Source organism: Parasteatoda tepidariorum, chromosome 7, assembly GCF_043381705.1.
Source record: "Parasteatoda tepidariorum isolate YZ-2023 chromosome 7, CAS_Ptep_4.0, whole genome shotgun sequence".
NCBI lineage: Eukaryota > Metazoa > Arthropoda > Arachnida > Araneae > Theridiidae > Parasteatoda > Parasteatoda tepidariorum.
Genome location: NC_092210.1, coordinates 7,174,563 through 7,189,423, shown reverse-complemented (window position 1 = coordinate 7,189,423; position 14,861 = coordinate 7,174,563). Strand labels below are relative to the sequence as shown.

The window sequence follows — 14,861 nt, the reverse complement described above, 5'->3', positions numbered from 1 at the left end:
ATTTTGAGCACTAAGCAAGTTGGTGTCAAATTTTCAACTCAACAATGGATCAGCATGAAATAAAACCTGTTTCTTGGGAAGTTATAAAAAATACTCTGGATCAAATGCATGATATCATTTGAACAAAAATTTAGGTAATTCTCAGGCTAAAAATTTTTTAAAATGCCCAACTGATCTCTATATGTAACTGGATTGCTGATTCAATTAGAGTGGAAGCAGAGGTTACCGCTATTGCTCTTTTTTTGGCTCCATGGTGTTGTATTACCACGCTAATTTTAAGTTAATAATCAATTGTTTATCATGTATATCTTTACTTAAACTATATGCTTGATGATCAACCCCTTTCAGAAAAGAAAAACTTTTCTTAGGAAAACTAGATGAACATAATTTTGTATATTAAATATAAGGGCGTATAAATAATTCTTCCAAAAAAACTGAAGCAGTAAGATATTACCTGAAAGAAAACTTCATATATTTTTGGGCGTATGAAGTTTTCTGTCGGGTAATATTAAGACATAGAACTAAAATTATTTATAAATTTTTTAAATATAGTTAGAAAATTTATTTTGACTAAAACATTAATTGCTTCAATTTAATATTATTTGCTTTAAAGCTGATAAGTTTCAATCAAATATGCATAATATATATAATATATATGCATAATATATATGCATATATATATATTTATATTAAATGTTTAATTTATGAATAAAAATAAATGAAATATTTTAAATTTAATGTCTAAGGTACTGTGCAATTATTTAAAACAATTTTGTTGGATTTAAAAGTTTTCTCGGATTTATAAATTACATTGCCAAAGTTCAGATAGAGAAAAAAAAACTATGAAATCACCTGTTAGTACCTAGCGTCCTTTAAAAAAGAAAATATATTTTTTTTTAAAAGTAGAAAGTGTGAGTGAAAATGTTTCATTATTTGCATTTATTGTGAACCATTGTAATAATAAAAATATTTATATCTAGATCTGAAGTCAAAGAAAAATAGAACAATGCCTTTTTAAAACTGGAGTGGTAGGAAACTTAAGGAAATATCCGCTTGGTTTATTCATATATTCTCTACCACTTTTTATTTAAAGGCGCTTTTTACATTATTTCAATATTTGTAGTCGAGCATTAATGGAGTAAAAAGAGAAATTCTATTGAGTTGTAGATAAACAACAATAGTAAAAATTGAGTTCTGTAGTGTATCGTATTACATGATCATAGCTTCCAACTCTACAGGATTTTCCAGTAGACAACTGGATTTTGCCAGTTTCTCCTTGTCTTCTGGTTTAATAAAAATTTCCCTGGTTCTTGTACATTTTAGAAAATTCTCTAAAAATGATTGAGTTTCCTTAAAAAATCCCTATTGAAATAAAATTTTTGCACAGATTATTGCTTACTGGAGTATTTAAATTACTGTTTACTAATAATGAAATGAGCCTCATTTATAAAAATCAGTTTACTATCTTTGATGAATGAAATGCCTATTGCTATTCAAAATTACGAGTAAACATAATACATAACATTTCAAGTTCATTTAATGTTGATCATTACTGGAAAGTATTGCAGTTTTTCTATTTTGAGAACTAAAAAAATCTCGAAAATTTCCTATGTGTAATATATTTAGTTATTGTTTTGTAAAATTTGCCAGATATTTTTCTATCCATTTTGGCTGCTGTGCATGGTGTATACACGCAGTATTTTATTACTTCTATAATTATATTTTTAATTATGATTTTGTTTAATTAATTTATATTGCGCAAAAATAAGGTAATTGTTGTGTAACTGTTTTAATAATATCCCTTTTTACTAAACATTAATATGTATATCATGTCTAAAAAATTCAATACATTTTGCATTACAACAACAACAACACAATTTTAAGCAGAACATTACATAATTTAGCGGTGCAGCCTAAAAATTGTTCCGTTTTCTTCTGTTCAATACCCTAGAGCAGTGTTCCCCAACCTTTTTATCCTGGCGGACCTGTCAACGTTTGATAATTTTATCGCAACCCGCTGGGGGGGGGGGGGGGNAACTTACAAGAACGTTAAATCAATTGATTTTTTTTCCATTAAAACTAATTGAATGAGAAAATATTTGCGGTGGCTTTTTTTTTAAAACTTTTTAAAACATTAAAAAATCTATGTCACTACCTAAAAATCCATGGTCCCCTTTTTTTAAATAAATAAAATTTTAATGGAACACAAATATTTTTAATTTGGGGTATAAACCTAGGAATTTAAATTCGGTTTCAATGAGATGAGCGGCCCGGTACCATTTGATCCACGGACCGGTACCGGTCCGTGGACCGGGGGTTGGGGAACACTGCCCTAGAGAATGCACCTGGCATGACAATGACAGAGGAAAATAAGTCAAATTGTATGTCTTTTATTAAATAAGCTATAATTTCCTTTAAGAGTGCAAATATTCGGATATCTACTGAAAAATTAACCTGGAAAGCGGCTCTATATATATTTAGAAGAGTTTGGTTATTTTAAAACAGTTTTATAAGAATACGGGTAATCCCATAGACTTTAATTCTAAAAAAAGTAAAAGCTAAGTCTTAATATAGGTTGACTGAATAAAAATTGCAGTATTCTTTTTGCACGTTTAGATTGTTCTCTACCTGCAATCTTGTTATGTGGTGTGTAGCGTTTTTAAAGAGTGCTTAATTTCAATTTTCGTTTTTTAAAAGCCCTTAAAGGTGCTTTTCTCATTGGAGGTTTTCGGAAATGAGATTTTTTTTCTTTACCATGTCGATTTTAGCCAAGTATTATGCGAAAACGTGGTTTTCACATTGCTCTATTCAACGTTTTCACAATGCATTCAATCACTATCCATTTCGGCGCACTGTCAGTGTGTAGTATGTGATAGTGCCAACCATGTTACATGTTTGATGAAATACTTGGGGGTCCACGTATGCGTCTATTGAGTTGGGTTCGGTGAGATTCTAGCATGCTCATGTGCTGCAAAATGCAACTCTGCTGCATTTTGTAAGATATTCTCAAATTCAGGCTTCATTTTCCACCCTCTAAAATTGAAGTGAAAAATCTTTCAATCTTTTTCATGTGCGCTACTCTTCAGTCCTGAGGACTGAAATCAGTCTTGAGAAAAGATCAGTGAGATGAAATCAAACCTCCAATTAATATTTATTTCCATTTAGTTTTGTAAATTACGTAAAAATTGTATTTTCTTTTTTGCTTAAAAAAAATTTTGACTATTGATTTAAAAAAAGAAAATGGAATTTATAGAAATAAAAAATTTAAGGTAAATAAATAAAAGGATAAAATTTGATGATGGTGAAGTGAGAAATAAGTAAAGATATGAATAGAGATTGGTGTAAAAAAATATAAGGTTAGCTGTTATTTTTGTTTTGTTTGTCTTATAAAAGTGAAATAAAGAGAATAATTGTACCTTTTTAGAAAAAGTAATCAAGTTATTGATATAATATCGCTCATGGGCTGCAGTAGTGGCGCAACTCAAACACACGTTTTGGACTGAGAACAGGTGTAAATATGAAAATACACATTCTTTCAGCAGCAATGCTAGTACAACTCATAATTCAACTTGAAGGTAATCTTCGTTTAAGCAAACTAAACCATTTCTTATGCATTTTCCTTAGCAATGAAAACTTTAAACCCACTTATCTCACTAACATCATTTTTTGAGTTGTGCGGTTGTTGCAACCCATGAGCGATATATGGATCATTCTCGTTTAAAGTGATTTATAAATTTTTGCTAAATAAGATAGATCATGTTAAGCAGTCAAAAAATGAGTTCAGTCTTGAAATTTTTTTAGAGTGGCACCCATGATTAATATGATATTGATTAGGTTGAAAAGATCTAAACATGAAATCTATCGATACTAATATTGGTAATATTTACTTACCAGAAGAATTGGGCATCTAACTAGGGACATAGGATAGGAAAAAAGTTGAATATGAATTAAACAGGGAAGCCTTATTTATAAATAAAAAATAATTAAGTATAAGCTTTTTATAACCTGTTTCTATTCATTTTAATGCATTGTTTTGATAGATTTCATTTTAGAAAAGTACTCAAGCTATTGGACCCAGTGTTCGTGTTAAAAATACATTCACCTATATTACTATTAATTAAATATATTTACACTCTAAGAACTCATAATATACCAGTTTGATNTGGATCAGCATGAAATAAAACCTGTTTCTTCATAAGTTAATGAATTTTGCTGAGCTATTTTAATGAATATTACATGTAATTATTAATTTATATGAATTGCTGTTTGTAGGTTTGCCGTGCTTCTCTTCAGTTCCTAAGGCTCATGATTAAGAAACCTATATTAAATATTGAATCTCTAAATCCGACATTATTTGCCTTTATTACAGAATTGGGAAACATAAAGGTACATTTCTCTGTTAAATTATGTAATCTTGTGAGATATAATATCCAACGAGCAATCTGGTTAGAATTTATATTATTTTTAGTATGTTTTATCTTTTTATATATAAAAATCTAATGATAGTGTCACAGTTTTCCATTGTTTGCAATATATTTTTATTGGCTGGAAAATCACATGGTAGGATCCAGTTTTCCCACATTAATTTTCATATTGGTTTGGTTGTCATCAGCATAAAATTTATATTAGTCATAAAGTTATTGTTTTCTTATGAATATTTTTGTTTCCCTAATTTAAGAGTTAAAATTACCTTATCATTATGTTTTTGATTTTGTTTGATTTCTAAATTAAGAGTTTAGGAAGATCATTTTTATTGTTATTATTATGAGAATATTGTAATTCTATGTTACATTTTAGGATAAAATTATTAAAATCAGTGTCTGATCTTATTAACCGTTTTAAAATTATTATTTTTTTGGTTCAAATTACATTAATATACTGTTATGAATTACGGTTAAAGAGATTCCTTAAATGTTTTAGAACTTAACTTTCAGCTTGATGCACAAAGCGATGAATGCAAAAATTGTATTTAAAATATATCCATTCGTTTGGTAAGCAAAAATGTTAAATTTCAGTTGTGAACTCACCAAATTTGTTACAACAATATACTTTTAATTTTGAATCTTATTTCAAAATATAATTGCTTAGAAAAAAATGATTTATGTTCACTAATAGATCTTAATAGTATCATAAGGGAAATATTTGGACGTGGGAAGTGGTGGGACATGTGTTCTTTTCAATACATATATTTTTAGATCAATAATTTCAACTGTTAATAGTATCAATAATTTTAACTGAAACAGCAATTATTGTGAAACAATCATCTGGGTTGGTGAACGTCAGTGAGCTAGGGGTTTAGCCCCTGAATTCTTTTAAAAATTATATTTTTAAAAGAATGCTACTATTTTTAACACTAAGCCCCTGAACAAGTTTGTGTCAAATTTTCAACTCAACAATGGCACAGCATGAAATAAAACCTATTTCTTGGGAAGTTATGATATCATTTGAACAAAAATTTAGGTAGCTCTTAGGCTAGAAACTTTTTAAAATACTCTGCGCATCTCTATATATGTAACTGGATTGCTGATTCAATATAGAATCAAAGCACAGGTCACCGCTATAGCTCTTTTCTTGGTTCCATGGTGTTGTATAACCACACTTATTTTAAGTTAAGAATCAATTGTTTATCACGTATATCTTTACTCAGACTATGTGGCTTAATAATCAATCCCCTTCAAAAAAGAAAAACTTTTCTTGGGAAAACTTTTTTTTCCCAATGCCCACCTGGAGAATGACCTAGGTCATACAGGCATCTGAAGGGCAGATTTGTTGACCACTCTTTCAGGGGCACCATATTAGGTAGACCAACATTGCTCCCACAGTAAGGACAGATAGTACAGAGAATGAAACCACATCCATGCCTTTCCTGGGATTTGAACACAGAATCTTTCTGATGCAAGGGCAGTTCCCTAACCTCTACACAATGAGAAAAATAAAAAAGCATTTTTATTTTTTTTTAATTGAGTTTTTTTCCTATTTTAGCTATTTTCTGGATTATTCGCGACCTATCTGCATAATTTTACAAACATTTCTACATAATTTATAGAAATATTACAAATAACTAGTTTAAAAAACAATCCAGCAATCCAGTTACAAGGTGTTTAGTGTTTTTAAAAAGTGTTTAAAGGTGTTTATTTTCAATATTCGTTTTTTAAAAGCTGTTTTGAAAGGTGCTTTTTTCATTGGAGGTTTTCAAAATGTGCTTAATATTCCCAATTCGAAAATGAGATTTTTTTCTTTACCATGTCGATTTTCGCCACGTATAGGTGTGGCAAAAGCGTGTTTTTCACATTGTTCAACGTTTTCACAATTCATTCAACCACAACCCATTTTGGCGTACCTTCGGTCCATAGCATATGATAGTGCCAACCATGTTACATGTTTAATGAAATACTTGGGAGTTTGCATGTGCGTCTATTGAGATGGGTTTGGTGAGATTATTGCACTCTCATGTGCAGCTCTGCTGCATTTTGTAAGATATTCTCAAATTCAGGCTTCATTTCCACCCTCTGAAATAGAACTGAAAAATCTTACCGTCTTTTTCATGTGCGGCACTCTTCAGTCCTGAGGACTAAAATCAGTCTTGGGAAAAGATCGGTGGACTGATTTATCAGTCTCTAATAAATGTTTATTCTCAATTTGTTTTTCAAATTAAGTTTTTATTTACAAAATAATTTTCCTTTTTTTTTTAAAAAAATAAGGAAATATGTAATCCATGTTAAAATAAATATTAAAAAAAATTACTTTTTATGAAAGCGTTGTTTTCATAATTATTGAAAAATCAAGTAATGATCTCATGCCACAATGAATAAATGGGATTGACTGAATTTCTATATCTGCTTGTCTAAATAAAATTAATATTGTTGAATCTGACTCTTGAGTTTATTTTTTTTCACCTACTTTCCATACTGAACAAAGTTAAATTATGATTAGTTTTTAATTTTAAATATATAGAACAAAGCATTAATGATGGAAGTGTAAAATAAATAGAAATAGGAATGGCTCCAAGAAAAAATTAGCCTTGTAATTCAGCAATTTGATTCAGTAAAAAGATATACAAGGTTAACTTCTTTTTTTCTATAAAAAATAAACTAATAAAATGAAATTTTATTTTTTAAAAAGACAAAAAAAATTTATTATTGATATAATATGTGCGCCATTTTCATGGAAAGTGAGCTATACATTTCTGAAATTGTTTTTCTAAATAGCGCTGGATCGTTTTAACCCCTTCCTTCTTGCTCTCATGAAAATGACGGGGTGTGGTTTCTCGCTCCCATGAAATTTTCTGGCTAGAGTGTTCAGTAGTAACATGCCAATAAGAATAAGTCTTAATTCATTTCTTTTGTCCGGAAAACATTTTATTTCTCATTTTACACACCCGATGGCTGTACCAGTATATTTTTAAGGTAATTGTAGAAAAGAGATGAAAACAATAAGAGATGTAGGAAGGAAACTCGGTACTACTGTCCAGATTGTGACGTTGGCCTCTGTATCTCATGCTTTGAAATTTATCATTAAAAACAAATTACTAATCTTTATTTATATTATAAGTAAGTTTAATAAAATTCTTTTTTAATGTTTAAAGCACATATTTCTTAAATTTTCCTTGCTTGCTGAAAAAGCAACATTAAGTCAGTCATAGTGGCAATGAGAGCTTTTCCTAAAAGTTTAATTTTTTAAAATTTCAGGCTAAAAACAAATTAAGAAGGAATATATATATATTGTTCATGCACATATTTTTATATAATTTTCAGGGATAAAAAAATAGGCACTTTTATGACCGTTTTCTTGAAAATTAATCGATTGTTAAGGGTTTATTTGCCAAAAAATAAGTTCAGTCTTAACATTTTTCGAGAGTGGCACCCTTGCTTTTTTATGTTGACTAATATAGTCAAGAAAAGAGTTCTTAGTCAGAAACTAGTTATTTTCTCATGATCATGTAATGTCTTTGAAAATTTTTTTGCATACTGTTAATGTATATATAATGCTTACAAATATTTTTGAGTGCTTAAAAAGTACTTATTTTTTGTTGAGAGATTTGGCAACGCACCCTGATTTAGTATAAAAATCAGTGGTTCTAATGCTGAACACACTTTGTAAAAGATGTTAGGGCAGATATATAAAAGCTTCATTCAGATAAACACTCCATAAAATAACATGCTCTGCCAGACATGTTAATCTCAAAATGTTTTCCTGACTGAAACTTCAGCATTTAAGTACTTTTTCACCAGTAGAGTACTTAATTACTTTTTGACTTCCATTCATGTGGTCTTGTCAGTCCTGTTTTTGACAATAATCGCTAGCAATTTTTTAAATTACTCATATTTTTAATAGTAATATCATAACGCTCTCATTTGAGTAATCACTTTTTTACATGCTCTATGCTTCGTGATTTCAGCCATGTGGTTTTGTAATTTATATTTAGGACATTAAACCATTTTTTTTTCCAAACCAATATGTTTACAATGGATGCATGTCTCCTCTTGCTTGTAATTTGAAATTAATTTGGCTAATTTCGTTTATGTCAGGAGTCAAAAAAATGATCCAGTTTTCAAAGGCTTTTGGATTTTAGAAGTCCAGAGTTTTTAATTTCAACCGTAGTTTCACACTGTCTACTCACTCACCTGTGCAATAAAATCCATTTTTAAGTGTGTGTTTTTTTCTTTCTGAAATTTTTTTTTAAAGAGCGAGTCGTTACCAACCCTTTTCTTCTTCTTGTTATTACTACAACTATTAAATTATTATGATTTCATGCATTTTTGAATATTTCTCTCAAATTATTCTTCCATTTTCAAGCTAATAATCTTGATTATTTTCTAAAAAGTTGATCTAAAAATTTAAACTATATTTTTGAATTTTCACTGTCTAGAAATATGTTAAATTTAAAAAAATATTTTAACATAACAGAAATGGAACACACTGTATTTTACCTGAATATTTTATTCTCAATGATATCACAGAATATACATCCTATTAAAAATCTGTCATTTACATTCTCTAATTAATGATGTATGGGCTAAGGAAAAATAAAATAAATTCCTTATTTAGTTAATTTAAGTTCTGTAATAGTCTCTTTCAGTGCTTATTCATTCTTTAAAGGTCTATAAACTTTAAAAGAGCTTTTGAATGTTTGGACGGAACAATTCAACATGTAGAAAGCATGCATTCAATAGCTGCCGAGCTTAAGCTCTGTGTTACTTTTCTAATTGCAAATGTTTAAAACCATCTCATTTTGTGTCCACAGATAATGGCCAAAACTAAAGGGTAAAAAAGAAGTGCTAACTAGAAGTTAGGAAGAGTATTTGGTGTTTTCTGAAAGACCAGCCTTTATGTAGCTATAAACCTAAAAATATTTTTGAATGTCTATATGACAGAGTTTAAATAAAATTAATTTATTGAGAATTTTTTTTGTCTAGTTCTTATCTAATTAAAAATTATATGAATATGATGCTTAATATGATTAAATTTTTTTTGTTAGCTTTTTAATATGAATTTTATGTTTAATATATCTGCCAATATTAATGCTGGTATAGATTTAGTAATAAAATTCTTTCACTATCTTTAAGCTACCTTTCTCTCTCAGAGAAATATCACCCATTAAAACACTGATTTTTTTTCAAGCCTTGCATGCAGTTGTTCCTTGATAAGCTCTTTGAGCCTTATTTTATCAAAATGTTTGTGTATCTTGCAGAAATTACGTCAAGATATTCTGGTCATGAAGAAATATTTCCTTACTTGCCACGCAGCCTTAGAAGAAAAATTACTCCTCCAATTAAAAGATCGTCAACATTTTGTAGAAAGTTCTGACATTTACAGCCTTCAAGATTTAATAGATGCATCATCTGGGCATTTATTTACATATTTAGAAAAAGTTCATTCTACATTTATTGCTCACATCACTCTTCGTTGCCAGGTAGTATTATTTTATTCATCTTATTTCTAATTAACATTGGTAAACTTCATTCAACATTTATTATTATGTTGAATGAACACCACTCTCTAGTGACAGTTAATAATATTCTTTTTCAATACATTATATTGTTTATTCATCTATAAATAATGTCATCATAATATTTCTACATTAATATAATAAATACCAGTGACAGATAATAATATTCTTTTTTTTAATTCATTATATTGTTTATTCATTTATAAATAATGTCATCATAATATTTCTACATTAATATAATAAATGCAGAAAAAGCTCATTCAACATTTGTTCCTAACATCTTTCTATATCTTACATCTTATTACGTTTAATTTTCAGTACCAGGTAATAATATTCTTTATTTATTTTATTTAGCTTATTATTAATTCATTGTCATATTTCTAATTAATATAATAAACGCAGAAAAGTTAAGCGTACATCTTATTGCTTAAATTTTTCTGTGACAGATCATAATAATATTCTTTTATTTTATTTATTGTTATTAATTCACATCATTATGTTTCTATTTTAATGCATATTAAATACAGAAAAAAGTTCATTTTATATTTCTATTATTTACTTATTTACTCACATCACTCATAAGTGTGTGATTTTTCTTTTATTTGATTCATCCTATTATTAATTCAAATATAAGTCATGATCATATTTCTGCATTAGTGTAACAAATGCAGAAAATATTTATTCAACTTTTATCACTCTGTAGTGCCAAGTAATGGTATTCTTCTTTTATTATAGTTATCATATTAATTATTTTTATCTATTTAATATTTTTAAATACAAGACCTTATGTGTCTCCTTAAGAGTATTTTTTACAGTTGTTTTGTGAAGGAGAATAAAATATTACTCTTTGACAGACATAAGAACAATGTAACAACAATTTTTTAATTTAGAAATTGAAGATTTATGAATTATAAATATCTTGATAAAAAGAACAGCTTTTAAAAAATGTTTTTATTTTTATTTTTTATTACTAGAAATAAGTGTGAGCTTAAGAATTTCTCATTTATAGAAAAAATACAAATTCTCAAATCATTCTGCATAATTGCTAGCAACTATACCTGTATTAGTTTTATTTTATATCAGTAATATTTTGTTATATTTTCATTATTTGTCTTGTTGCATGTTTAATGAGCAAAAGAACACTTTTAATTTTTATAGATATATTTGTTAAGTTACTTAAATATTAAAAGCTTTTGTTTGAATTTTAATCAAATAAATCATTGTAAAAGTATGATTTATAAAACTTAGATTTGTTATCCAAACTCTTCCTTTTACTGAATCATTTTATTAAGTGACTGACCAAATACAAATGAAAGAACTTTGATTAACTGGAAATTGTTCTTTGTGATTCTGCTATCTTTTCTCATTTTAATTCTACCATTTAACTATACTAAAAAAATTTTTTGCGCTTTATAAATCCTGTCCTCTAATACAGCAATAAATGTTTAACATTTTCTTCATTATATTATTTAAAAAGGCCAATTACTGATCTAGTGGTTACTGTACTGGACTATGGGAACAGTGGTTGTGGGTTCGAATCCCGCCATAGGCAGGGATGTAACTTTCTCTCTCTTCTCCATGTTTTATATCCTTTCTTCTGTGTGATTGTAACCTACCCTATAAACAGGTTTGTGGTTGTATGACATGGGCAATTCTACTCTACCGCAAGTGCACACTGGTTAACGATATGAGAGTAGGAATTCTGAGGTCAATGAAAAATAGACCCATCAGAAAAAATAAAAACTTGACTTCATGTAACCCTACCTTCAAACTTGTAGATAAATGCTTTCCACAAAAAGTCATGATGTTTTGCTAAACTTTTTTCAAAGACTTAAAAAATAAAAATTTTTGAAGAAAACAAAAAAACACTGTGACGTTTTTTTTTTTTTTTACTAATTTTATTTTTCTATCTGTTATTTTAAAATATTAATTAAATATTAGTAACTCAATCATAGTAAATAATTTATGTTGAAAATTTTTCAATGTGTTAGTTTCTTAAACTTGAAACGGTTATTGACAAATTGGACTTTTTCAAAATGTGTAATTATTCCACTTGGGATTAATCATATGTTTTATTATGGATTAAAGTTGCAAGTTCTGTAAATAAAATAAAACAAATGACATAAAAAACTTAATGTTTAACTAAATGGTTTATTGATTGATTTGGCTAATAGTGTGTATATGCACCATTTTATTTACTCAATTAAGTATTTTTTATGCATGAAACTTTTTTTGTCTTAATGAATGTAATTTAAGCATATTTAATAAAAATAGTACTACATTTTTTTAAAAATTTCTATGCTTGGCCTAAATTGGGTTAACCTTAAGTTTGTTATATTTCAGGGATGTAGAGGTAAAGGATTTATTTGTGAGCTATGCAAATCTGAAGATGTAATATTTCCTTTTGATCCTCGAACTGATATATGTTGCAGCTGTTCATCTGTTTTCCACCAGTAAGTATTACTATATGTATCAATAATTTATAATATTTTTTTTTTCAGATTTGTTAATAGGGTACATTAAATATTATAAAAAGTTGATAGTTCATTTTTGTGTGATTTTTCAATTGAGAACTGTTGAAACTTGGTTGATAAACATACAGGAGAGTGTAGGAGTTCTCTAACAAGGCTCACACGGGCCAGGAAGAAATAGAAAAATCTGAAATTGTCAGGAATTTTGTTTATATAAATAGATGAAAAAAATTTCAGGTTAATCATTCGGTATCGCCGAAAACAAAGCAACACTTTCACCAATCTAGTTCGTTGAAATATACTTGTCTATCATCGCTACAATCTATGTGCTTATACTTAAAATTTCACTTAATGTAATTTAGTCAAATAATTTCAGCGAGTATCATTAAGCTAGACGTTTTTGTTTCACTAAAACTAAAGAATTAAAACAAATACACAAAATTAAAAGAAATTCTTATGCACATTTTTTATTATTTATTAAACAGTTAAATAGACAGTAATGTTGGTATCGTTTTCAACATTTTTATTCTTCGAGTAAATAGGAATTTTGTTATATCGAAAAATTATTTTATATGTATTTATAAAATTTAATTCCTGTTTCTGTTGTCTAGAATTAAATAAATGCATACTCTTATAACATAGATTATATTAATTAAAATAATCTGGGGTGATTGTGACACAAAGTGAAAAACCCTGAACATTTTATGTGCAAAAAATCAATATCAAGATATCAATTTATATACCATACATGTTTTGTACTTAATATAATTTTTTTTAACATGATTTATAATTAAATTGCCCATCAGTGATGAATAGAATCAAGTCACTGTCACATCCTTATAGTAGTAACTAATCTTAGTTTTTACAGGAATCGCAAGATTTGTTTTTTAAAATCGTGTGAATATGAAATCGCGAAATTGAATGTTAAAATCTTGTGAATATATTATTTTAAAATTGCGTGAATAAGTATCGTGAAGTACGATTTTTAAACCATGTGAATATGAATCGCAGCGTGTAACTTTTAAAGTAAGTAAATACGAAAATCGATGTTTGCTATTCAAACCACGTGAATTTGAATCACGATATTAGCGGATTCCAGCGCAGTTTTGAATATTCAAAATGGCAAAATTCTGCCAAACCAAAAAAATAAATTGGCCTATTCGCAGAAAAATCACGTGTAAGTAAGTGTCTCGGTAGCGCGAATTAGCAAAATTTTAGATTGAGAAATTCTTTGAAAATTTCGTCGAATTATAAGTTTTTGATTAGCTGAGAATCAACAGTCTTGGGAAAGGCGGAATTCCGCGATATTCCAAGAAAAATTATATGCCCTGCTACTAATTTTTGGATCCAAAAGGATAATACGAAAAACCCGAAATTCTGGGATACAATCACCCCTGCATAATGTGAAAAAATCAGCTGGAACATATTATTTTTTCTTTTACCTTAAAAAACTTTTTTTTTAAAAGAAAGAATTATGTTGACTTGTTTTGAGGAAATGTATGAAAGTTGTTTTGTATAAAAGTTTGAGAAACTTTTAATTTATTAAATAATTACAGCTTTAACTAATTTTAAAAACTAACAGAACATGAAATTAGTGATGGTCTATTTTATTTTGGGCATTTTTAAAAGGTATGCATTTAAAAGGTTTTACATAGGTATGCATGTCAAAATCTTACGGAAACATTTAAAAATGGTCAAGTATACGAATTCCAATTAGCAATTAAACTCAAAATTATAAAAAAAATATGAGTGAGTTTTCATTTGTCAATATTCAAACTGAAAATATTTACTTATTAAAAAAAAAAAAAAAACCAACTCTGATCAGAACAGTGTAAAAATTCTTACAGCATTCTGTTGTAAAAAATTGCATACTTAGCTTATCATAATTACATTGTTCCTTTCTTTTTTATTTTCATTAAGAGATTGTTACCTTCGTTGGGAAGGTCCTTGCCCAAAATGTGCTCGAAGGGGAAAACTTCCTGTTGCTGCTTCAAATTAAAGAACATTTTATGACCTGATGGATGTGTATATAACATTATATATAATTCAAATATATTTTAATTCTATATGTAAAAAGATTTTATTGCAAATGTAATTTTTATATTTATTTATGAAAAATATGAATGTTTTACTTAATAAAGATTTAATTTTATTGTGTATTAGTTTAAAGTTATTTAAGAACCAATACTCGCATCGATATTTTTATTAAAACTTTGATAACATTCTGCGGATAAATGCTNGTCAATTATTTTCAAAAAGTTATAAATATATTTTAATTTGGTCAATAAAAATTATTAAAAACACTTGATTATTAATTAAATTTTCCTTGGATCGAAAAGTACTTTTGTTTATCTTTATTATTAAAAAAATAAATAAAAAATTTGTAAGTTAACAAAAATCATCATCGTAGGATTGAACATTTTTAAAAATACGATCTAAAA

General features: G+C 27.8%; 1 protein-coding gene across 1 annotated transcript in view; it reads left to right on the top strand.

Annotated features, from left to right (window-relative positions):
* The window catches only part of LOC107455593 (differentially expressed in FDCP 8 homolog), a 31,634-nt gene extending 17,057 nt beyond the window's left edge, over nt 1-14,577 (top strand). Inside the window, exons 10-12 of the mRNA XM_043053336.2 lie at nt 9,692-9,913; nt 12,293-12,402; nt 14,341-14,577. Coding sequence (XP_042909270.1) covers nt 9,692-9,913; nt 12,293-12,402; nt 14,341-14,419 — 411 coding nt within the window. The 3' untranslated portion in view covers nt 14,420-14,577. The remainder of the gene's footprint in view (nt 1-9,691; nt 9,914-12,292; nt 12,403-14,340) is intronic.
* The last annotated feature ends 284 nt before the right edge of the window (nt 14,578-14,861 follow it).